We start from the raw sequence: 27,601 nt of genomic DNA, 5'->3' as shown, positions 1-27,601 counted from the left end.
AATATATATTAAGAGAAAGATATGGTCAAATGTAATTCAAAACATAACTGTCAGAGCATGTTATGCTTATAGAATAGACATGTACTAGTAGCTGTCAGTAACTGGGAGTACTCTTAATTCTGTAACTCGTATCTTTTTGGTTGTGGGGATGTACATGAATATTGTCACTTAGTTTAGTAAATAGAGAATGTATGCATAAAATGTTATTTCAATTTATTCTTTTATTCACAATATATATTTTGTTGTTGGCTCTGATTCTGACCACAGCTAACATACTAAATATACATTTCCATGTACACTGTGATGTTTATTGTTGTAATAACCAATTATGACAATCAATTGTAATTAATTTTATGCCCTTTATGGGCCCTGTAATTTGGGAAATAAAAATAGACTAGTCTAGTTTAGTCTAGTCTGTACAAGTACCATGCCAAATCATGTTTTTGTTTGAAATTTTTCTTCTTTGTTTCTATATAATGAGTTACGCTCTTTTCAACTGATTTTTATAGTATGTTCTTATGTTGTACTTTTGCACCACTGTCCCAGATAAGGGGAAAGGTAAGGCACCAACAAACCAGTTTAACCCAGCCACATTCTGTATGTGCATGTTCCAAACTAGGAGCCTGTAATTCAGTAGTTGTTTGTTGCTGTGTTACATTTTTGTTTTTCGTTCATTATTTGTACATTAACCATTCCATTAGTTTTCTTCTTTGTTTTGTTTTTTTATAATTTATCTTTTCCAGGCCTTTTATAACTGATATTGCTGTATGGGTTTTCTTCATTGTTGAAGTTTAGTGAACTATAGTTGTAACAATCTATGTTATTTAGTCTCTGGTGGAGAGTTGTCTCATTGACAATCATACCACATCTTCTTATTTAGATATTATAAAATAAGACAAATAAGATATATATATATTTAAATGTTTTATGTACATACACATTCAACAAATCCAATCATTTATTCTTCTTTTACAAAAACAAAACAAAAATAATGAAATAATGATTAAATACAAATGAACTGTACCTTTATAGATCTGGACGCTTAAAAGAAGACATTAATGTGGCATTGCCTTAATATTTATAATATACAAGTCAACACTATTTTAGATATTTTTCATAAAGGATATGGTATGATAATGCCTCTTTAAGCACCCGACTGTGAATATATAAATTATTTTAAAATGCCAAATAACATGCTTCAGGCATTCTTTTAATAGACAATAGTGTGTCTATCATTAGTAGCTATGTTTTGAATTTTGTCTTGCATATTTGCAAACTTCTTGCATTAAGTTCAACAGTGGAAAAGCTGTCAAGATAGTCACATTTTGACATCTTGACTTAAACAGTTTGATATGAACTTAGCTTTACTCAAAAAGATATTCTACTTCAAGATGTATTTTACAAAAAACTACTGTGAGTAAAATATCTTTCTGGGTTAATGCTATTAAAATTTTACAAATTTTGTAAATCAGGAGCCAAATAATGTCATTTATCATACCTCTCCTTAACAATGACCACTAAATCTATAATACATTTTAGGCATAATGTAACTAATTCACAGGTGTTATCTACTGGCATAACACCCAGAATGACTGGTAAGGTTAAAGCTGTACAACTTTTTGGGTTGCTTTATCCAAATACATACTTAATTAGGCATTCATTATCCTCAATTACACAAGAAAGCTGCACTGTTTCTCACACTTCTACTCTTATTCGCCATATTCACAATATTATTACTCATTATAACAATAGATGGTAAAATTATCTTTCTAAAATTTGTTGACAAATGGTTTTAAAAAGATTTATCACTATTAAAGAGGAAAGATCAAAATTTGAATTTTTAGTAATTTATATGTAGGACTCGACATAGTATTCATAACTGTGATGGTCATGATGGAGTGTGATTGTTTGATCTATGCAGAAGTGCTTTTTAAGCATGCTGAAGTGGAACAGTGACATAGGACCAACATAAATCAAATCAGACCATCACACTTCAGTGTCCCAATCACAACTCACAATCCTTCATTTATGAAATAGGTAATTTTGATTTTATTTTGATTTATATAAGAAATGTATAGAATGCTTGCATAAGGAAGAATATTCACATCAAATATTTGGGAATAATTAATATATCAATAAAACAACATTGTATTGCTGTTCTTCATCTTAAATATTAAAGAATGTTACAGCAAAAAAATAAATACTTCTATGATTATGCAAATTGAGACCACTCTCAGTTTCCACTAAAGCAGAAGATTTTGATATTTAATGTACAGTTGGATAACCTGACCTGTGACTTTGTATATAGTCTAATTATCATTGTACAGAAGTCACAAAAGGTTCTAATTTTAATCCCTACTAGACGTACTTTTTACAAGATGAATCATTTGTAAATTGTCAAATCTCAGCAATAAGTCAAACTCTAGTGATTTCTGAAAATGAAAACTTCCAATAACCATCATGCAAATATTTAAAAAAAAAAAAAAAAAAAAAAAGAATCCTAAATCAATAGAAATCATTACAAACCATTTTGTAATTCCTGATCATTTTTTTCTCTCAACTAATTGTTGACAAAAATGTATCTTTTTACATAAAGTTTAATCATATACACAAGTTTATAACATTACAAGTTTCAAAGCACTGTCAATGCTGTGAGCCAGCCAATCGAATATGATAAACAGAAGCACATCCATACATGTTAATCATGACAAGAAATAATTTCTGAACAAATATTTCAACTAATGCATTTGTTGAAGGTTTTTTTTCTAAGTTATCTGAAAGGATATGCTTGGGACTTTGCATTAAGGTCTCCTACTTAGTAGAATTTTGTTATTTACATATAGCATTACCAAGTCAAGAATATTTGTAAATGTCATCTGTTTATAATTTTAAGTACCTGAGATTGAATTGTCTCTCTTTGTTTATTTGAAAAATGACTTTGAAATCAATTTTCATATCAATACTTATGCTGTGTTTCTATTAAATTACTTCCATCAGAATTTAATACTGATAAAAATACTGTTATAACTTCTAATCAACTGAGCAAAAATGAAATATTAACTTTATAATTTCAAATCATAGTGTTTTTCACTTGTATTGGAGCTATAATTTAGTAATTTGGCTGCACCAGTTAAATGACATCTATATTGAAGCGCATGATTTTTTTCCAGACATTTTTTTCTCCAACTTTCTCAATGAAAAAACATAATTTTATTTATTAATATACAAAAAACAATTTGTGTTTTTTTCACAAATTTTTTAAAGGAAAGAAATGATTTTTTTACCATTTTCTTTAACACTTACTCTTTTTTCAAAACATTTAGAATCTACAATGTTAAATTATTTTTTTTAAAGAAACATCCCCTCAAAAAGGTTTAATGTGTGTTGGCTGAATACAATTGAACAATTCAGCTACACTTCAGTATTCTGCCAATCATTTAAACATCTCCTTTTGTCAGATTATTTGACTTTAAACAGATTGGTTGGCTCCAAATATTAATTTCAGAATAGTGTGAATGATTTTACCAATCCAACCATTATCTGGTCCAATTAAAACTGTTACTGAAGAGACCTCTCAGTTTATTGGCCAGCACAATCTATACACAATCTGTAGTGTTCTTCCATTGGTAGTATCACAGAGCCATATTTCTGCCTTCTACACTGATACCTACTGCCCTCTGAGCTTTCCCATGTTTCTTTTTATCAGCAAAAGCACGGACATGTTTTTCATACCTGGAAATATCCTTTTTACCTCTGGACTGAAAATATATAAATAATAACATCTCAAATATTTTGTTATTTACTTTCATCGCTATGAAGTGTATGCTGTTAATATATTATTATTCTTGTGGTAATAAATAAAACATGAAATGATGTTTTCAACAAAGTAAAAATTTTCTTGCAGGTAGAACTGTCAAAACTCCTTAGGCTTTTAATTTGATATGCCAGACACCTATATATGATGTTATATGAAAAGCATCTACTTGTGGTATATCATAACGTGTTATATTATATGGCTTTTTTAACAGTCAACCAATGAAATCCCTACTGCAAGACTCGTGAGATTTATATATGTATATTATATAACAAATTTTTTTTAAGGGTCCAGCCTAGAATATTTGAATGATAAAAATCGCAAAGTCTGTTATACGATGACACAATATCAATCTTGTCTGATACAAGCGAGTAAATTTTTCATTAGACCTAAAAATATATGATGTACAAAAGTGTATTTTGATGAGCCTGGGGCACACCCTTTCGGTTAAATTGTTAACCTGTTATCTTTTTCTACTAAATGGAATGGAAATAATTAAATATGATACCTTGTGTTGTTCCATTTCGTATTCTGAGGCCCACTTAGGTCTTACGACATAATCTTTATTAGATGGCATGGGCACTCTTGCTCTCATAACAAAACCCTTTTCACCAGGTCTAACAGATCTGTAAATTAAAAGATATAAAATTGATAGTAATAACTTAATGTGATATCTAAAATCTTTTTTGACAGATGGACAAACATTAAGCAGCAAAGTCAGAAATCCAATCTCCATGCCAAAATCCTACCAATTCACTATGAGTAGTGTATGTCATAAAGTAAATATTATTCATGTATACAAAAAAGTGGAAGTCTGTTACCTAAATCATACATTTCCTTTCAGTTATTTTAAAACCATACTCAACATTTATATGAAGAAAACGTCTACATGGATAAGACATCAAAAGTTAATCGTGTTCACACCTTTAAATTGAGAATGGAAAAGTGGAATGTGTCAAAGAGACAACAACCGGAAAATAGAGCAGACAACAACCCGAAAATAGAGCTGACAACAACCCAAAAATAGAGCAGACAACAGCCGAAGGCCACCAATGGGTCTTCAATGCAGCGGGAAACTCACGCACCAGGAGGAGTCCTTTAGATGGCCCCCAAACAAATATGTTTACTAGTTCAGTGAAAATGAACGTCATACTAAACTTCAAATTATACACAAGAAACTAAAATTAAAAATCATACAAGACTAACAAAGGCCAGAGGCTCCTGACTTGGGACAGGCGCAAAAATGCTTGTTTATAAATCATTTTGACGGATGTTTCATTGACAATACCAAGTCTTCTGTATATACATTGTACTTACTGGTCTTCTCCAGCCAATACTTTATCTATATCTCTTCTGGGTGTCATTCCTTCAGCACTACAAACATAATTAGTTCAATACATTAATCTAGCTATTTTTCAAGGAAAAGTACAAGCTTTTACTGTAACAACAATCATAAATGTTTGAATAGCTTTTTACTTGAATTTCAATTAGTTTTCACTTCTCAACAATATTAGTCTAAATTTACTGTAAGGCCTCATAAAATAAAACACCATGCCCTGCACTGTGAACTTTGATATCTGGGTCAGACTCTAATTTAATATATGTGTTAAAATATTCACATAACTTAACATGTGTACTAAGTTTTCTGCTGATTTAAGCACAACTTCATGGGAAACTACCTTAAGGTAGATGGGGTGTTAAAATTATAATCCATAGAATTTTTTAATAATTTGCCAAAATGTAGTTTATATCCTGCTTGTTTAAAAACATTAATAAAAAGAATGGGTTTTGGGACTTATTTTCACACTACAGGTTGTGCAAAATTGTCAGATTTTGTATAGCTTATGCATAGAAAACCTAATTTTCTGCCATAAAACGAAAATCACACCATAGAATTTTGAGATAAAATATGAGAAGATAGCTCCAATATTATGCTTTTATATAAGAAAAAGAAAAAACGGGGTCACCAGACTCGTTTTCTTGCTATATAATAAAATGGGTAAATTCCTAACACATTCTATTGTAAAAGTAACACTATCTGAATTATCTGCCCTTGCATTTGAGTTGACTCCCCTTATTTGGCAAAGTTGGAAAAAGTTAAATCAAACAAAATTATTCGTTTTTGTAAAGTACAATCATAAATATGATAAAACATGGCATTTTCTATATCATAATGAAAATTCTTACACATGAATTACCTGCTAATCTCAAAATTTGCACATTTTATCAAAGATCTAGTCCTTGTTTTCTGGTATTTCAAAATCCAAGATGGAGGAAGACACCCTATCTACCTTAAACTAAAACTATGACCTCCTATACAGTAGACAGATGAATGGACATACAAATGTGGACAGACGCAATTTGGAAAAAAACAATGCAACCTTCCATCTTAGGCAAAGCATATAGATCATTAGCTATAACCATTACAAAACTATCAATTAAGTTACAACTATCATTGATGTAATTATTTACTATGAAAATTAACATTTTAAAAGATCTGGAGTCGATTTCACAAAAACACTTACGGCAAAGATTTATCGCAGGTATACTGAATTATTCATGACTTACAATTTATCTTAATCATAATTTTTTTTGTGAAACCAACACCTGAACATTGATGCAGTAAACTTTGATGAGTCAGAATAACAAAATACAAAGTTATAGTCCACTTTGATGGTATCTGACCTTATAGATCATGTTAAAATTGAGAATGAAAATAGGGAATGTGTCAAAGAGACAACAACCCGACCATAGAACAGACAACAGCAGAAGGTCACCAACAGGTCTGCAATGCAGCAAGAAACATTTGTATGTCCATTCATCTGTCTATAGTATTATGTTTATTTGATCAACAGTTAACACAATGGTTCATACAATTCCAGCTGATTTGTATGACTGAAATGTACTTTGACCTATAATTGTTTACTCTTTACACATTGTGACTTGGATGGAGAGTTGTCTCATTGGCACTCATACCATATCTTATATCTAAATTTAAAGCAGAATCAATAAATGTTGTTGATACATAAATCCAACATGATAACAGCAAGATTCTGACAATTTGAAGTTAAGAATTCTTTCCTTACAATTATGACCTGTATCCAAAGAAATAAATTCAATAATAAGATTCAAGAAGCACAAGAAGCAAAATTTAATTATACAATGTAACAACAAAATCAATAATAAAAACAACAATAAAATTTTCCAGCATCTTATACCTTTTATCCCGTTCAGCTCTGTAAAACATCAAACCATCAAAGAAACAGAATAATTTAGCATATAAATGCCTGTATATCAATTGTAAGGATAATTTTTCAGTCTGATATTTTAAACAAGTTGTTGTTATGAGCAAAGTAAAATGTCACAGGAAGACATAAAATTCTGACTTAAGACCAACAAGTCAGGTCTTATTCTCCATAAACGACATGCACTTAGTGGCTTAGTGCAGAAGCAATCAATTTACATTTCCGACTTTCATTTATCCCAGTATCTGATGCAACTGATTACCACCACCAAATATGCATACACTTTTACAAGTAACTATTGAGGCAGATACCATTCAAATTAATATGAATGTAGATAAAGAATGATAAATAAGAATCTTGTTTTGTTTACTCATCACTAGTGTGGTAACATGAGTGGTTGTTTCTTTTTTTGTAGTTATCATATTCAGGACTTATTATAAAACTTATTACTAGTTATTATCTTCTCTGACTTCAGGGACTTCACACTTCCCTGTTGATCAAACTTTTGTTTATACAATTAAATGATTATCAGAGAGTATGACAAGTCTTTTTATAGTATACCGCACAGAGACAGGAAATTCCAGAACACATTTGATACAACACGAGATGCAGGAAAACAAAACCAAAATATAAACCTAGGTTTATGGAACACATTTGTGTTATCAATTTTCATAAAAAATACCCTACACCTCTAAGTACTGTAACCCAGACTATTCAACTCTGTTTCACATGAGTGTTTGACAAAAATTTAAGAAAACTACTTTTACAAATCAGAACTGATTTAGAGTTGATTTCCCTTGACCAAGGCCTTCATCATTTTAAAATTACAATCTTCTCTGGAAACTATATCTGAAGGAAAAAGGCTTAGTTGTAGTAAACATTTATGGATGGTAATTTCTTATAATACACAATTGTATCAGATTATACCTTATTCTTCTTCTCTTTGGTAAATGAGCATAGTCTCTTTCTTCTCTTTCCTCTTTGGACATTGATTTGTGATTAGCTGTTAAACTGAAAATTGGGCGGGACCATTCATCTACAAAAGATAGAAAACAAAATTTAATCTCAGTCTCTCATACATAAATTTATACAAATTTATACAAACTCCTTTAAACATTTTTTTCTGCAATAATAGATTGATATGCTGTAGCTAAATATCCCTTGTCGTCTCTAATGAAACCCTGTATTAAGTTCATCATGATATGCACTATTCAAAAATTTACTTCTTCACATGTAAGTATTCAATGTGGCCAAAGAAGTGAACATTCTGAAATTGAGAAACTAAAACATATAATCATCCACATATTTAAATTTGATTCATACAAGCTTTGAGGAGTTGCTTTACTCCTGTACACTTTACTGATTACTCATTTATGCAAATTCTAATTATATATGTATCATGTCTGAATGGTCACAACAAGATTGCATGTCATGCTTAGCATATAGTTTCTATTTTAGCCATGGAGTTGTCAGTTTATTTTCTACTTATGAGTTTGAATATAGTATCTTTTGCCTTTGTTCTCTTTTCTAATGTACATGATGTAGTACTAGAGAAATGTGTGACAAAAGATTAAAAGTGCATTCAGCATAATGAAAAATTCATATTATACTAAGCAAACAGAATGCAGGTGTCTTGAGATATGTTTTAAGTCTTTGCATGCTAAACCTTGTTACTGTCAAGCTGCTGACTAAATATGAAATCATCCTGTTCAGGATTAGCTGACAAATGCTTGAAAATCTGTTCTACAAAACAGACAGAAAAGATTACTGCAATATAGCCCCTTCTCCTAAAGTGAGGATATAATAAGAAGTAACATCAGTTCTCTGTTTTCTTGCATCTCTCTCTGGTGTTTTTATAAAGATATTAGTCCTGAATATGATACTTACTAATAAGTTTCCCACATCTTTCTCTATTTTCCTTCGTCTCTCTTGGGTGTTTATATAAGTACATAACAGCTTTACCAATGCCACTACTTTTTAATGAATCTTGATTTATAATTGGAAACTACAAAAGTTAGATACATGTATTTACACAATTTATAGATAAGAAGATAGGATTGGGTTTCAACAAAATATTTCTATGTCTCTTTATGAGGTTACATTTTGTTGCATGTAGCCTTTTCACCTATTTTTTATATTTTTTTATTTCAGTCAATGTATAAACATAGCTTACAAAAAAATTGGCCCACATCATAAACAATTTGTAATGGGAGACTACTGAAATTTACTCAAAGTTATTTCTTGTTTTTGTCTATTATTTGTACCCACATCATACTCTAAATGACCAAGTTTGAAGGTGGAAAATCTGGTCAGAATCCTAAATAAGAAGTCTACATGTTTTTTATTTGTACACATTGTAGAAAAGTAGCATAATGAATGAAGCCAGTTCAACAATCTGGCCTTGTACATGTTGTAGTTTCAAAGGATAAAAGATCACAAATTCAAGAGCTGTCTCTTTTGCCTGTTTTCATCAGCTTTTTCATATTTCCTGCAGAGTTTTGTTTAGTTTTTGGCAATGAAAATAAAAATGTTGACACACAACAATTGAAAAGTCATGGCAAAAACTTATAATGACCAGTTTGAGCTGAAAATATTGGAAATATCAAACATTACATAGTTATACGTCAATCTTGAACTTATAACCACTTCAGCTTAAAGCATGTTAGGCAGCAGTTACCAGCTTAGATGTCAAGATGCTTTCCAATCAGTGTGTCTCTGGTAAAGAATGTTGGTGCTATTGCAATCTAAATTGTATTTTTTGTGTTATAAATTAAAAGAAATATCTACCTCTTGCAAAACTTTCAGAAAGTTTTCTCTGATCTGTAAATGTGGTAAACTTTTGTCTGGTAAGGGAGCTAACCATTCCTGAAATAAAATGAAAATGTTCTATTGGTTATAAAACAGTGTAAACATGTATGCAAATGTATAATGGAAAGAAAGCATTTTTGGCTCTGGATGCAAAAATTTCACTATGATATCAAAACATAGCCTCATTTTTACCTTTTGGCTAAATGAGCATACATTCAACAAGTAGATAATGATAAAATGCATCAGAGTTATATTATTTTGGCTAGTGTTGTGCTAATATTAACCCTTTAACTTGTTTTAGCCATCCAGAGTTGTAAGCATTAGACTTGAATAAGCTTTAACAAAATGAAGAATTGCATGTAAAACGTTGTCAGAATATGTCAATAATTGTCAAAATCAGCAGATGTATAAATAAACAAAGAGAAGTCTTACTGTCATTGCATTGAGAATTCCTTGATCCAGAAAAGCTTCCTGTAAATCAGCCCTGTAAAATAAAATATTCACCTCATGAGACAAACATATCTGAAATCTAAATAAAATTTAGACTTCAATCGTTATGGACTAGGATTGTCAGTTTTCCTACTGAAGGTCTGTGGTTCTCTCTATTCACTTCCCTTCCTCCACCGATAAAAATTATTGTCCCGAAATAGCACAATAGTGTTAAAAGTGGTGTAAAACACCAATCAATCAAATAATCAGTTGTGCACCAGCAAATAACCTAATCAAACTTTGACATGTAATAAACTTTGTCTCTCAAATAATCTGTAAACCAATTTAAATGACTATGCTGAGAACTAAATTTGAACATATATACAAGAAAGTAGACATGGATGACAAACATATTCCATCTGTTCAATAATATTCCTATTATTAATCATATTAAGCATCTGTACATACTTGCGTAACTGTGAAGTAACAGAAAGAAGAAATTTTAACTTTTTGATTGCAGGTTTCTTTGCTCTGTTCAATTCCCTGTCACCCTACAAACAAAAATAATGATAAAAATTTGTAAAATAGTTTTAACATCTCCCTATAATTTGTAAAACAAACCTGTGTTAATTACAAAACGTACCTTGAGACATGTATTAATCAACACTATTTATAAGTCAAATATATATGAACAATAATGTTTGGGAGAGTCACTAAGCATACGTAATGGAATAAAGGAAAAAAATGTAGGGGAAAGAAAAGGAATAAAAGGGTCTAAGCGTGACGCGGGATTGCTGATTTTTTGTAAGTGTGACACGTGAAAGTCAAATTTTTGTGCCGTGAAAAACGGAAAATGGAGTCTAGCGGGAACTGGGAAATTACAAAAAAATGAGAATTGCTTATTAAGTACATGCTACGGGAATCTGTCAAAACAGTTACCGGGATCCGGGATCAGAACCCCCCCAATATTATAATTTGTTGTACTCAGGACAAGTTAAAAGGCATGTTGTTAACCCTCAACAGGAAGATTACAGTTTAAACAAAAAGTTTTCTCTGATAAAAGTTGATTAAACAAATAAGTTGTTTATTTTGGTTGCTAGCATTTTCTAAGTTGACAATAACTGGCAATACATTTCCTTATCCTAAAATTGAAAGGTTTAAATATTAAATCAGTTCTATATCTAGATCTACTTTTAAGGGGGGGGGGGAGACAGGACCTTTTTCAGGGTGTCAGGATCCGGTGTTTTTAAGCTTGGGATTTCGGGATTGACCCTTTCAGTATAATGGGATTTCTTTTTACAAATTTCGGGAAGTCGAGATTTAATTTTCATAAAATCAGGACCTCAGGATTTCATGTTTTTAAGCCCAGGATCTTGGGATCATGACCCCTCCGCCACCCACCCCCTCCCCCCTCTTTGAAATATAAATAAACTTGGGATTATGTTCTATTCTGTTACACAATTTGCAGAAACTAAAACTACCATAATATAGGGTGACATCTGAACAATTCTTGTGTATTAACATATCCTTTGTCAGTTTTTGTTTAACCCATCTTTCATTTCAATGAAAATCAACAACAATGTATAATATAGAAATATATTAAGCTTATCAAGAGATGAGTTTGTTATTGACCTAGCTTAAATGGGCTGCAAGTCGAGTAACTTAATACCATGACATTTTACCTCTGCAGCTTCCTTCATTTTACAAATCATGTCAGCAATTAAATCATCGTTATCATTTATAAGATCTCCTTCATTTTTCTTCCTTCCTTTTTGTTTTCTTTGTTCTGCTTTCTTTCTTTCAATCATTAAATCAAAGTCTGAGACGAAATCTCTAAAATGTAAATTAAATATCAAAGAAAATAAGCAGAAAGTTTAATCTGAATTAGACATAGCATAAGATCACATCTGAATTAGACATAGCATAAGATCACATCTGAATTAGACATAGCATAAGATCACATCTGAATTAGACATAGCATAAGATCACATCTGAATTAGACATAGCATAAGATCACATCTGAATTAGACATAGCATAAGATCACATCTGAATTAGACATAGCATAAGATCACATCTGAATTAGACATAGCATAAGATCACATATTTTCAATGAAATTGATGTAATCAATGATTATGAATGAAGTTACAATTTTCAATGTGTAAGACAACCTGACTTCAAGATCAGTAGCTCAATTACCTACGGAGCATGCTTTAAGTTCCTCTGGGCATTCAATGATATAACAATATTAAGTACTGCTTTATTGGGCCTAGGTTTTTTTATTTGTCATTTGTGATACAAGCATCTTTTGAGCTCCTTTTTTTTATATTTTTTATTGTGAGCCTTTCACTATACTTCTTTCTCATCTTGAGATTGAGAAGAAAAAAAGTAGGGGCACATCTCCTCCCTTTACTACGAACATTCAGAAAGTGTTCAGAGGTCATCTTTGTAGATTTTTGGGTGTTTTTTGTCAATTTATGTGTTTTCTATCACATAAACACATTACAACATAATGTGAAACTCATCTAATTGCATATTTTTCCACATGTGACATGTTTTGAGAAACCCTGAAATAATGATTTCATAGACAAAAGTAGTGGAAAGATTAATTGATAACTTCTTAACATCTAGCCCTGCAAATTCTACATGCATATTCAGGACAATATTTATATAACCAGATTATACAAGACAGACTCACTGATTCATACCTTTTATGTGTCAGTTTAACAATTTAAATTCACACTGGTTTTTTATAAAAGTAACAATGTATACAAATGTAATTTTTTTACATGTTTATATATTTTTGTTTTTCACAGTAAACCACAGTAAATGACATCCATAATTAATGATTTTCTTACTACTGTAAATTCAGAAATTATTGTGTGCATTTAATATGGCTATTTTGTCATTTTAGACTAAAATGAGATTTTAATTTTTGCGATATTCAGAAAAATCCTGTTTGATTCATCATGTTCATATAAAAAAAATAAAAAAAAGTTTTAATTATTGTGATTATAACCTAGTTGCATTTTTCGCAATAATTTCTGAATTTACAGTAATCCGACATTACAAACTGCTGATGTAAATCTTACTCTTGATCCCTTGCTTGCTGTCTAAGTGCTTCTTCGTTCTCATCATCAGATAATTCTGGTAGAACCTGACCATCATCTTTCCCTGTGGCCATTCCTTCATCATTTTCATCATCTGATACAATAGCTAAAAGCAAGAAATACAGTTTTTGGCTAGAAACTAGATACCCACTTTCCAAGTCTATGGATACATTCCTGATGTTATTGACATTCTAAGAACATATGGACTTATTCAATATCTTACTGAATATATTGATACTGGTAGTTTCCCATCAAAAAGTCCATGGAAATCGATTGTTCACAAAACAGTTAACGAACAACAGTCAGTCAACTGGTTAAACCGTATTGCGTTAGATGACAATTTTATACGTTTTAGAAATATTCACACAACAGTTTCTATGACAAACTTCTGGAAAAAAACACAATCGTTTGCAGAAATACGAAATTCATATTTTATTACAAAACTATTAGCTGATATATCAAATTCATCAGGAAATAAGTGCGTCGCATGCGAAAATGACTTTAATGATGTCTATGTAGATGCATGTTGTTCCTGCATCTGTACTACAGAGTGATTAGTGGTGGGATATTATTATCGAGAATTTTTCGCTACAACTTTATTCTGAACTAAGTGAATATGATGGTGAGGATATATATCAAATTTTACTAGGAAGAATTCCATTAAATTTAAGTGCTGAACATTCGGAGTTTGAGAGGCTTTGTCACGCCCCTGTGGTTCAGTGTATAGCTACATATGGACGTTGTGTCAGGTTAGGCAATTCATGATATGTCATCATTGGAGATTACATAAGGCCTTAATGCTGAGAGACTAAAGTGTATATATGTGTCTGTATATGTAAACAATGCAAGAGGCTGTCACAACGACAGCAAACCGGATTTATTAATATTTATTTGTGTCCTGGCAATATCACAAGAACCATTACTGATGAATGGTGAAAGTGACAATCGTCAATATTAAATTTGACCTCCATTTTGTCATCAGTATCAACATATTAAAATTTGAAAAGCTTAGATTGAATGGTTCATGAGTAAATGCAACAATGTGAATGGAAACGTCATTTTACAATCTTTCAAGAACCATAACTCCTGAACGGTAAAAGTCAAAATCGTCATTATTGAACTTGACCTCTATTTTGCTATCAGTAACAACATATAAAAATTTCAAAATGGTTCATGAGAAAATGCACGGACACTACTGGAAACACCATTTTTCAATCTTTCAAGAACCATAACTCCTGAACGGTAAAAGTCAAAATCGTCATTATTGAACTTGACCTCTATTTTGTCATCAGTAACAACATATTAAAATTTGGGAAGCTTTTGAAGAACAGTTCATGCGTAAATGCACGGACACGACTGGAAACTCCATTTTTCAATCTTTCAAGAACCATAACTCCTGAACGGTAAAAGTCAAAATCGTCATTATTAAACTTGACCTCCATTTTGTCATCAGTAACACCATATAAAAATTTCAAAAGCTTTGGTTGAATGGTTCATGAGAAAATGCATGGACACGACTGGAAACACAATTTTTCAATCTTTCAAGAACCATAACTCCTGAAGGGTAAAAGTCAAAATCGTCTTTATTGAACTTGACCTCTATTTTGTCATCAGTAACAACATATTAAAATTTGGGAAGCTTTGGTATAACAGTTCATGCGTAAATGCACGGACATGACTGGAAACTCCATTTTTCAATCTTTCAAGAACCATAACTCCTGAAGGGTAAAAGTCAAAATCGTCATTATTAAACATGACCTCCATTTTGTCATCAGTAACAACATATTAAAATTTGGGAAGCTATAGTAGAACAGTTCATGCGTAAATGCACGGACACGACTGGAAACTTCATTTTTCAATCTTTCAAGAACCATAACTCCTGAACGGTAAAAGTCAAAATCGCCATTATTGAACTTGACCTTCATTTAGTTGTCAGTAACACCATATTAAAATTTTAAAAGCTTTGATTGAACGGTTCATGAGTTAATGCACGGACAACATTTGATTGCCGCCCGCCCGCCCGACTGCCCGCCCACCCGCCCGCCCGCCGTACATCCCCAAATCAATAACCGACATTTTTGTCACAAAAATCCGGTTAAAAACTGTTTTTGTTCTGTTCCTATTTTGTTTATTCTTTTTGTTGTCTGATATTTAGTTAACTGTATGTATTAATTTTATCTCAATTATGAGGAAATAAAGACATGAATGAATGAATGAGCACCCACAATCCAAATCTTCCATATACTGATATTTATAGATTATCGTTGATCATCTCAACAACATTGATTTTCTCACTTGAGTCAATATCGTGAAAATGAGAAAAACAATGGAGTTGAGATGACCAATGATAATCTGTTTATCACTATTTTACCTATGACAGTGTTGTTAATTTCATTGACAACAGGCACGTGCACCCTTAGTTTCTAGCAATTATTTTTTCATATCACTCTACTGTGCTGAGAAAGGAAATTATAAGTCAGTAAAATCAAAGGAAAATTTCGTAAAAAAGCCATAATATGGTATAACATTGACAGCAAAATAAATTTTGAAAAAAAGTAGATAAGTACAACCTACTGTAGGATTAACATTTACTGTGAACATATTCATTTGACATAGATAAGTACAACCTACTGTAGGATTAACATTTACTGTGAACATATTCATTTGACATAGATAAGTACAACCTACTGTAGGATTAACATTTACTGTGAACATATTCATTTGACATAGATAAGTACAACCTACTGTAGGATTAACATTTACTGTGAACATATTCATTTGACATTTTTTTTAAATAAGTAAGAAATAGACAAGACAAACCTGTTGACTTTTTCTTCTCTTTCTTTTTATTTGCTGCCTCAATGTCATCTTCATCAAAACCCTGAAATTCAAAGAATTATTTTAATAAATAGTTTTATTTGAACTGTCCTTAAAAATCTGCCAAACCTGAGTTTGATTAAAAAGATGGTTTAGTAAATTTCAAATGATTTTTGTAACATTTTTTGTTAAATGCTGAAAGCTGCTAAAAATACTATCAGTTTGACTGACAGTTAATCACTTGTCTTTGTACTATTTTAATTAGAACTTTTTGTACCTTCTTCTCGAGGTAACAATTTTTAACAAATAAAATATTCAAGGTAAAATTATAAGCTGATAACATCTATATATTTGATCCCCACCATGAAAGTGCAAACATCTAATGTATTGTCAGTTGAAAAAGATAAAAAAGAAAAAGGGTGAATGTCATCATACACCGAATGTACTCCAAATAATGATAAAGGGACCACACAGAATGGCAAGGTATAAAATTACTTTTGAAAAGGAAATTGTCTAGTTGAGATAATTTCAAATTCATGCAGTCCTAACGTTCATATATATATATATTATCAGATCTACTCTTACATCTCTAGGTTGATTTTCTAGACACTATTTATATATGTATATGTTTATATAGTGTCTAAAAATAGCAACAATCAACATTCAATCTATCTAGGTGTGGATCAGTTTGTAAATAAACTGATGCAGTTACTAAATTAATTGATATAAGTGTCTAAGAATGTAACTTTAACACACTAATGAGTGTTATAAAATTAGTTGTTATATTTTATATATTATTCATGCAATATTTCGCTAAACAAATTAGCTTCATCGGGCGTGTGCATCTATCTAGGTGAAATCAGATGCATGACAAAAAAAATTTTGTAGCTTGACGGCTACATATATGTTTATATATATATATAACTCGTCTAAACATCAACCCAACAATGTTAGATCTGTAAATTTGCTTTCGCCAATTTTTGGTTCTTCCCTCGCCGGGATTCGAACCCATGCTACTGTGATATCGTGACACCAAATCGCCTGCACTGCAGCCGTCCCGCTAGACCACACGACCACACGACCACCTGGGCTCTCATAAAAAGAGCTTTCGCTGGCCGTGTGTTACCTTTCCTCGTCAGTTTTAATTTAGCGGCGTACTACAGTACATGATATATAAGGCATGAAGATGTTATTGTTACAGATCAGCTAAATTATCTATAGTAAAGAATCCTACAAATTAATGTAAGATACAGTCACAGAAATAATTATATTTATAAGTACGTCTGAACCAGTGACAACTCTACAACAGATTTATCCAGCAGATCACCAGCAGTGATGTTGATACATGGCTGTGTACATTCTGTATATACAACTTGTATAAACATCAACCCAACAATGTTAGATCTGTAAATTTGCTTTCGCATTTTTTTTGTTCTTCCCTCACCAGGATTCGAACCCATGCTACTGAGATATTGTGACACCAAACTATAAACTTACTTCAAATTCTTCTTCTTCATCACTGGAGCCAAAAATGTTTGCAATCAATTCACCAACTTCTGATCTGTAAAAAAGTTATCATAAAATTATAGACTGAAATTGTATATAGTTGTGTTTTCATTGAACTAAATTTTAATTTGGGATCCCAAATGCTTTTGGTCACACAAGAAGAAGTTGATATGTTGTTTTTATAAACTAATTTATGAAGGACATACAGTGAATATATGCATTTCTGAAGATGTTGAAGAAAAAATAAACATTATAGCCATGTTATTCATGTTGCAAAAAAAATAGTGTATGGCAGTCCAGATAATTGTAGATTTTTGATATATTGTTTAAACTGTCCAACAATGTATTTCTATGAAAAAAAATATTCTGTTGCAATTTGTTTAAGGTTAACTGCTATATTGATTAGACTATCAGCAAATGTGAATATATGCCATTACTCATGCTCCATTTATTATAAACAGTCCAAGCATGAATAAAAGGATTTCGACTGTTTGCCCCACGATTTACTTTTATTAAAATTACGGTTTATGGCGTCTCTGAAAGCTCGTTAAAATTATTAAAAAGTTACCTTGAAAAAAGAAGGCAACGTATAAAGATTGGCAACACTTACAGTGACTGTGAAATACTGATAAGGGGGCCCCAAGGGTTGATTCTTGGTCCAGTGTTGTTTAATGTCTTTATTAATGATATTTTCTACTGTGTTCAAGACATTACAATTTATAATTATGCAGATGATAATACACTGTCTTACTGTGACAATAATGTAGATAATTTAGTAAAAACACTTGAAAATGACAGTGAAAAAATGATAAAATGGTTTTCACAAAATTTAATGAAAGCAATTGCTATTAGGAAAAAGACAAAAAAATTATAATTTAACTTTTAATTTAGAAGGCAATAAAATTTCATGTGATGAAGATGTTAAACTCCTTGCCCTTGGTGTAACGATAGATTTTGAACTAAATTTTGATAAACATATCTCATAAATTTGTAAAAAAAACTTCTAAACAACTAAACATTCTTAAAGGTATTGGCAAATATCTAAACAGGTTGGGACGTCTAACAGCTTACTTCTCTTTCATTCTTTCAAATTGTTATTATTGTCCAGTAATTTGGCATTTCTGTAGTGAAAAATAAACACAAAAAATTGAAAAAATACAGGAAAGAGCTCTCCACTTCATATATGAAGATTGTATACCTTGGTAAGTGGCTATGAAAATTTACTTTTAACTTCTAAAATTCCATCTTTAAAAATTCACAGACTTAGAACCATTGGAATTGAAACATTTAAAATTGTACACAAGAAAAGTCCCAGTTATCTTCATGACCTAATAAATATCAAAACTCAACGTTCTAACTTAGATCTAAGGATACAGCTGACATACCCAGAGTTAACTACAAAATATAGGTTAAAATCATTTCGTTTCAGTGCTGCAGTTATCATGGTTATGGAATGAGCTGCCAAACCATGTAGACAGGTAAATTCTCTAACTCAATTTTCCAATATAATACAGACCTGGAATGACAGCTCATGCCATTGTAATGCATGCCATTAGTGCTTTGGGATTTGAGCTTATTTTTGCTTTTTTCCCCTTTTTTCATAAATACTAAAATTAGCTAGCTATAATTTTATATTTTATCTGCATGAACAGTATTAATTTATTTGCTTATGTCATGTATGTGCTTTTAGGTGGCACGGTAGTATTTGCATTCCAGAATTTAGGTTGCTCTTTTGTGTACCCTACTTAGGTAAATGTATCTAAACAGTGTGATTGGACAAAAAATACAGTATCAACTGAACTTACTTTCCCAAACTGAGGGATGAATCCGGTGTAGAAAAATATGAAATAATTTTACATACAGATGAAAATGAATTTTTGAGAATTTTTTTTAATTTTGTATTCACTGCACCATAAAAGACCTAAAAGTACTAGTGGCCTTAGGTTTTTAAAAATAGCAAAAAAAGTAAACGGTCATGATACATATTCAAATTCATTTCTGAATAGTAAAATGAAAGTACTTCAGTTAACTTTGAATGTAGAATTTTTTGCAGTGTTAGAAAGTGGTGAAAATTCTAAAAAGGCTATCATTATCCCTTATGGGCGAGGAAATACTACTGTGCCATCTTAAATATCATGCTGTAATGTATTTATGTTTGTCTTAATATGTGTGTTTTGTTTGCATGTTATTTGCTTGTGTGTAATTTATTATAATGTCAATTTTGAAAGCTCACTAGAGCTTGTGTTACTTTGTTTACTATGTATCAACAATAAATAAAACTTTGATTTGATTTGATACAGAAACCTATCAACATAAACAACAAAATGACATCTAGGGTCAACATACTTGTATGTTAGATGAGGTCCACTGAAATTGAACTCTTCAGAGTAATATCTTTATTTGTTACAGCCTCATAAACATTTTGATACAGTATAGTGAAAGTATACATTTGTATATGTGAATGTGCATACATTTGTATAAGTGAATAAGTGTACCAGGGTTTCCGCTGGCGGTTGCCATTTTCGCCATTTGCGAAAAAATAATAATTGTGGCGATAAAAATTAGTCATCTGTGAAAGAATTTGGCAAAAAAAATATATACAACATTTATTTTCCTCCATCTTGTTTATTTACTTTTTTTTCGAGTTTCTCAGACTTTACCTGATAGACAATACTCGGAACTCACGTTGACATCATTAAGATTTGGACAGACCATCAATAATCAGCTGATTGCATTTTATAGCTATCGACAACAAAAGACTAATTAATAAAGGTGTTGATTGAATTGTTTTACAAGATGATACGGTTAAATGGCTTCTACTAAATGTCAAATACAGAACTTATTTACCACTTTGCGACGCACGTGTTTGAAGAAAACTTTTGACGTCTCCTCCCCTTTTAAAGATAGTTTAGAAAAGAAAGATGATTTTGTGACGAAAAATGTTCGAAAGCAAGAAAAATCTCCGATTTAAAACTTTAATTATCCTTTGACTTTAATATACGTAATTGATTAGAGAGACTACTTTAAAGTCGTTTAAGTGACACACGTGTTACAAGCATAGTTTTACGTCTCAACTGTTTCATTTACGATGGTCAAGGACAGAAAACTGTTATGAAGAAATCTATCCAAAAGGTTGGGAACAACCCCTCAAATGAGATTAACCCTTTAATGTAACGACTACACATGAAATGAGGGCTCAATTTCATATGATAAAAGCTTTTGTTTTGTTTTAAAAACCACTCCTTAGTATAAAAGGGAACATTAGTATTTTTCTTTAAAAAAAAAAAATTCCCTACGAACTATACTGGTATTATATGACTAATACATGTCCATTAATTTTGTTATATTCCAGGACTTATATCTTCTTTATTATCAAAGTATAGTGGGCCCCTCACTACTCTAGGAAAGTTGTTTAAAATACAATGAATATTTTTCCCTTTTAGGTTGAAAAAATTCTGTTGTTTTAAAGTAAATGTTTAGTGTTTATTCATTAAAATGTAGACTCTAAAATAAGTTTGAGAGAATAGTCATAGACACAATGGGGCAAAATCATCTTATTTAAGGGGGGGTAGATAAAAGGTAAATTTGAAACGAAAAATATATTTATGTTCATTGGCGAAAAAAATAATAAAGTGGCGAAAAATATATTGTTTTGGCGAAAGAGGTGGCGAAAAAAATAATTGACCGAGGGGAAACCCTGTATACATTTGTATAAGTCTATGTGTATAAGTGAATAAATATACATTTGTATAAGTGAATAAATATACATTTGTATAAGTGAATAAGTTTGCATTTTATATGTAAATTATTATATATTTGTATATGTGAATAATTTCTGTTGTCATCTGCTATTTGGTAGGGTTGTTGTCTCTTTGACACATTCTCCATTTCTGTTCTCAATTTTATATATTTCATGCATAAATAAGTACATTTATACTTTAAGTAAGTAGTACTTGTATATCATGTATATAGGAGGAAATGTTGACAGCTTTATACTTACTCTTTGTCACTTTCATCTTCATCATCACTACCTGTTAAACAAAATAATCATAAATAATTTGTATTTAAACCAAAACTTTTCATCGTAACAAAAATGTATGTAAACATTTATATTCTTATCAAACAAGTGTTCATTCTTCATTGGAATAAATAACATGTGCTATGTTCCAATCAAAACACATACATGTACATTGAGTTGAATTGCTTTGTTAATTATGGCAGTTGTCAATAACTTAATTGTTAAAATAGTATTTGAAATAAGTATGGATTTTTTCCCATATAAACTTGATATTTTAGAAGTTAGAATTAAGTAGCATTTGTGAACTTACTTTTTCAATCAATTGGCAATTTACATGTCAAAAGTTGGTAGTATATGATAGCAGTGGTATTTACTTTTCGCATAAAACACAACATAGGTTTCAAAATATCCCATCAATTTAGACACCTGCTCCATCTTAAAATCTTGTGCAATAACATAGAGTTAGCATTACTGGATCAACAAAGGGAACAAACCCAATCCTTAATTCAAACTATTTCAACCACTCTGTAATTTCATTTAAAAATCTGACTTTATAACTTAATTAGAAATAAGATTTGAATACCTTTCTTTTTCTTTGTTTTAACCTCATCTTCACTGTCTGATCCTCGTCCACTTCCCGCTGGAGATGCTGATCTGCTTCTTGCTGGTGATCCAGATCTACTCCTATTCCTTGACCCTGATCTACTTCTGGCTGGTGATCCTGATCTACTTCTGACAGGTGACCCTGATCTGCTTCTTGCTGGTGATCTTGACCTACTTCTTGGAGACCCTGATCTACTTCTTGCTGGCGAAGCTGATCTACTTCTAGGAGATCCTGACCTGCTTCTTACTTGGGATCCTGATCTACTTCTGGGAGATCCTGAACGACTTCTGGCTGGTGATCCTGATCTACTTCTAGGAGAACCTGACCTACTTTTTACAGGTGATGCTGACCTACTTCTTGGAGATCCTGACCTACTTCTAGCTGGTGATCTTGACCTACTTCTAGGAGACCCAGATCTACTTCTGACAGGTGAACCTGACCTGCTTCTCACTGGAGACCCAGATCTACTTCTTACTGGAGAGCCTGACCTACTGCGACTTCTTGAACGTGACTTTTGACTTTCACTATGAACTGATCGTGGGCTTCCTACTGGTGAAGCAGGTGCACTTCCACTTCTCATAGAGCGTGGGCTACCACTACCCGCTGGACTACCTATAGGGGACTGGGGTCCATTTTCATCCATGACCGGACTACCAGGAGACCGTGGTGGACTTCTTGGACTACCCATTGGAGACATACTGACATCAGGTGATCTAGGTGGACTCTGGTCAGGTGATGCTGGACCACTATTTGGTGACTGAGGCTCTACTTCTTCACGTTCAACTTCTCCACCATCACTTACATATTCATCATCATTATTACCCAGAATTCCTCCTCCACCTCTGTCTGTTTCATTATCACTTTCCATTTCTGCATCCTAAAATAAATGATATAATGTTGATTCGTTTATTTTGTGAATACTAATTTTCTTGGATTGAGGGAAACCTACATTTTCATGAACATTTAATTTCATTTAAATTTTTGGGATAGCCCACAAATAAAAAATGAAATTCACCAAACACAATACTGTGGATTCATTTATTTTCGTGGGTACCAATTTTCGTGGATTGAGGAAAACTTACATGTTCGTGGATATTTGATTTCGTGGTTTTGCCGAAGTCTGCATACAAGCCAGAAGAAAATTTGTCATTCGTTGAACATTTAATTTCGTGGTTCAACTGTTCCCACGAAATCCACGAAAATTGGTATCCAACGAATAATAATGAATCCACAGTACTAGCATTTTCCCTATCTTATCATGTATATACATGTAAAATACAATAAACATGCTCACTTAATTTTTACTGAAAAAAAATATTCCTTTGTATGCCATCCACTATCATATGACTTTAAAGGAAATGAATGAATATTTTTTTAATAAGTAATATATCTTTAAAAATATCAGACCCTTATATGATTGTCTGAAAATTAAACTTTCATTTTCTTCTTTCATTCATGCCTTTTAATTTTATATCACTAATTAATTGAATGTTCTTATTGTCATGATTGTAATCTTGTTATGGTTTGAAGTAAACAACAAGTCATGAGATCTCTTGTAGTCATTTGTAGTAACCAACATTCCAAGGAATCTATTCTGGGTGTAATCTTGTTATGGTTGGAAGTAAACAACACGTAAGGAATCTTGGATCAAGTCAAGTGATATTTTATATCAGTGGTAATAATGTTAAGGTTTAAGATCAGGAACCAGTCAAGTGATCTACTCTGGGTGAATTGGGTTATGGTTTCAGAGAAGGAACAAGTCATGTGATCTACTCTGGGTGAAATTGGGTTATGGTTGAGGATAAGGAACAAGTCATGTGATCTACTCTGGGTAAAATTGGGTTATGGTTTAAGATAAGGAACAAGTCATGTGATCTACTCTGGGTAAAATTGGGTTATGGTTTAAGATAATGAACCAATCATGTGATCTACTTTTAAAATAGGTATAATCCGATTAGTTTATGCTCTCAATCTTTTATCATGTTTATTCATACCTTATTCAAACAATTTTTTGTGAGAAATGTCCTGTATTTTTTATTTTGATTGATTAGTCCTTTTTATTATGTAATTACTTGTGGTGAAGCTCTCATATCATATGTTGGAGGTTCATCTTGTACTGGGGTTAATCTGCCTTCATCCTGTACTGGGGTACACCCTCCCTCATCCTGTACTGGTGTACACCCTCCCTCATCCTGTGTTGGGGTACCTCCCCCTTCCATCTCATCCATCACAGGAGTAGCTCTTCCATCTTCATCTTGTACTGGTGTACTTCCACCACTTCCTGTAATGTACAAACAGATAATGTCGTTTATTTCTCATTTAAGTCTACATGAATGTTTTTTTAATTTCTTTGCAGACCACACTTGTGTATAAAGATTGTGCTGCCAGATTTAATTTTCTTTCATCAAATGTTCATTTACAGTTCATTGATGTAGGATCATGTATGCTTTTTCACACACATATTTACAGGAGCACAGAATTATACTGAAGGAGACATCTTATAAATTATGGTTTATTTTGACCAGAAATGAAGTTCCTGTCTGTTAATGTGTTGTTTTCCTGACAAAGGTGAATGTAGAGAAACAGAAAACACTGAACACTACCTACAATGTACTAAATATCCTAATCCGCCAGGAAAGAGAAGAAATGGAAAGACAGCTGGAGATTCAAAACATCAAAATAGATCTTCGAACCCTATTAGCACCAGAAAGTAAGGAGATACAAAAAAACAGCAGATATAATTGGAGAATAAGTAAAGAGTTCAGGGCGATTTAAAGATTCATTTAGCCTTGATAAACCCTGATCCTGTGCCTAACAAATTAACCAATGTGTATTGTGTGGAAATACTAACGGAGAAATTAAGTACCAGGGACTGCCAGTGTGAAAAAATCCAGCACAAAGAGAACAGTTGTACCAAAATATTGACCTTATGATCAGGATTAGCATGATTAGGATAAAGACATATAAAACAGGTCAGGAATAACCACCAATTGGTGGATTATACCTCAATTGACGTATAATCCACCAATTGACATATAATGGTATAAACCAATTGATGTCATGGATGTATAATTCTTTGTTTTTCAAATCAAATTATTCAAGACAAATGGAGCATTGTTTTCTTAAAACCATATTATGGTATGAAAACATGTCAAAAATTTCTAGTTTAGTATAGTGACATAACATAATGCATTTAATCAATAATTGTATTTGCAGTTTCTTCTATTGTTATCTTGTCAATTCTTGATTGGCAAATTAACCACTATTGGCACTAATCACTTGTCAATGAACATCAATACTGTCTGCAGTTATGTGATTATGAGTACAATTCCACAGGCGGATGGAGCTCTTTGTTAATACTTGACTTTCATTATTAAAAGTCAATTATGGTCAATAGTACAGATGTTTAAACAAAAGAATTCTTGTACACATGCATTCTCAAGAGATGCAGCAGGTTTTGACAAAACTGAAATTTTAGGAGGACTCAACAATGGTCATTAAATAGGTTGCAAGTTTCAAAATGATGCTCCTAACTCACACCAGCCTTTTATTACAAAAAAACTTGCATTATACTTCAATTGGTCTATACCAATACATGTATATCCTGGTGTTACATGTATCTGTTCTCGATAGTGTAACAAACTTTCGCTCCGTTGGGCCAATTCTTCAAACAAATTTGGTCAAAGCTGATTGTGTTAATTTAGTAGATACTTTTATTCATTTCCTATTATTCTCACAATTTTCTCTTGCGTAAATCAAGAAAAAAATCAAAACATCTGTTGTGCTCAATTTTGAAATTGTGTGCAATACGTCATCAGTTCTCGATAGTTGTGAAAAGTATAGTTAGGTAAGCATGTTTGATATTAATAGAAGATTTAAAAGTGTGCAAATTGAAGAAAAGTATCAATTAACATGATTAACTATCATTTGCAGGCTGCACCAAAAACTTTTTCAACTTCTAGTCCGAAGACCAATATTCTGACATTTTTCTTATTGGTCCAAACAAAATTTTGCAAAAACTCACTAGTCCGAATGAATTTAACTAGTCTGGGGCATCGGACTAGTGGCTAACCTTGCAGACTGCATTTGTTTCTAGAAAAAAAAAATTTAATGAATTTTAGCCTTATCGATCAATTAAGGCATCTTTAACCGATATCCTAGGAATTATCACTCAAGGACAATAATATGCATTTGATATAAAATTTAGAGGATTTTAAATTATTGAAACAATTCTTATATGTCATAAGATGTTGTCACAACTATTATTACTGTCACAGTAACAATATTTAATGGCATTACTTTTCCAATAATTGAATTGAATTAAATTTTATAGTTCATAAGATACATGTACATGTATGGCCCAAACTTATAGTGTGATTTCTCGAACTACTTTTATTTTAACCACGCGTATTGCTATCAAGAACTGATTACTATCGAGAACAGATTACTACACAATACCTCAATTGGTGCCTTATATGGGATTATACGTCAATTGAGGTATAATCCACCAATTGCCTGAATTGGAGGTTATTCCTGACCTGATAAACATTTAAAGTTTGAAAGAAGATGAGTTTATATTAAGTTATGTTACGTAGGGAAGACAGGCGCAGATAAAATGTAAAAGGTTAGTGATGTTTGTTTGCATATTCGGAGAAAATGTCATTGTTATGATTGTATCATGTATGTTCAAATGTTTGTCAATATGCCGAACCCAAAACAAAATTGTTTTCGTTCCTTATACTCAGAATACTCTGAATAAAGACAGAAACTTTAATGTATAATCTTACTTGGGGAAGTTACCACATCCATGGGTTAACAATCTTAGCACTAAATAAGAACTTGAAGAAGCTGTATAGTATATATGGATAATGTCTATTTTCATGCGTTTTCCTTAAAGCGGAAGTTCAACATTTTGAAACAAGGGCGAGCACCTGTTCCTTACCTGTTATGTAATCTGTAAATTCCGCCTCTGTCGGGCGCACCAACAAACGGTGTAATTTGGGATTCGCTTTATACAGGGAGATACTCACATGCACTTGTCTATTTATTAAGGTATATAGGGGGGGAAATTGCAAGTGCCTGTGGGGATACTATACGGTATCGGCGAGGCAATCACAAGTCTAGTAGACCACTTTCAAAAGAGAAATTTTAGATACTTTTAGATTTCATTCATTGACAAAATTTGTTTAGTGATCTTTAGTATATCCAGAGACATATAATGTATTATATGTCTCTGGAATATCTTTTTCTA

The 27,601-nt window shown here is 31.8% G+C and overlaps 1 protein-coding gene across 1 annotated transcript; it reads right to left on the bottom strand.

Moving 5' to 3' along the window:
- Window positions 1-909: 909 nt before the first annotated feature.
- On the bottom strand, window positions 910-27,301 carry LOC139517925 (protein IWS1 homolog A-like). The gene is made up of 16 exons (XM_071309476.1): window positions 27,138-27,301; window positions 24,423-24,631; window positions 22,330-23,227; window positions 21,729-21,759; window positions 17,720-17,783; window positions 16,226-16,286; window positions 13,388-13,511; window positions 11,979-12,129; window positions 10,765-10,847; window positions 10,300-10,351; window positions 9,847-9,924; window positions 8,947-9,064; window positions 7,987-8,095; window positions 5,132-5,188; window positions 4,323-4,440; window positions 910-3,758 (listed from the first exon to the last, which is right to left on the bottom strand). The coding sequence occupies exons 1-16, from the start codon at window positions 27,157-27,159 to the stop codon at window positions 3,633-3,635; spliced, it is 2,301 nt and encodes a 766-aa protein (XP_071165577.1). The 5' UTR covers window positions 27,160-27,301; the 3' UTR covers window positions 910-3,632.
- Window positions 27,302-27,601: the final 300 nt, after the last annotated feature.

This window comes from Mytilus edulis, chromosome 3 (genome assembly GCF_963676685.1).
Source record: "Mytilus edulis chromosome 3, xbMytEdul2.2, whole genome shotgun sequence".
Lineage (NCBI taxonomy): Eukaryota > Metazoa > Mollusca > Bivalvia > Mytilida > Mytilidae > Mytilus > Mytilus edulis.
Note: the sequence above shows the minus strand (reverse complement) of the source record. Positions and strands in the feature narration are given on the sequence as shown.

Bases quoted from the DNA above. Each gene is read 5' to 3' on its own strand.
- LOC139517925 (XM_071309476.1), bottom strand. From the start codon at position 27,159: ATGGATGTGGTAACTTCCCCAA. The intron at 23,228-24,422 runs GTAATTACATAA...CATTTATTTTAG, and splicing joins ATATGAGAGCTTCACCACAA to GATGCAGAAATGGAAAGTGA. The intron at 5,189-7,986 runs GTATAATCTGAT...TTATGTTTGTAG, and splicing joins CCAAAGAGAAGAAGAATAAG to TGCTGAAGGAATGACACCCA.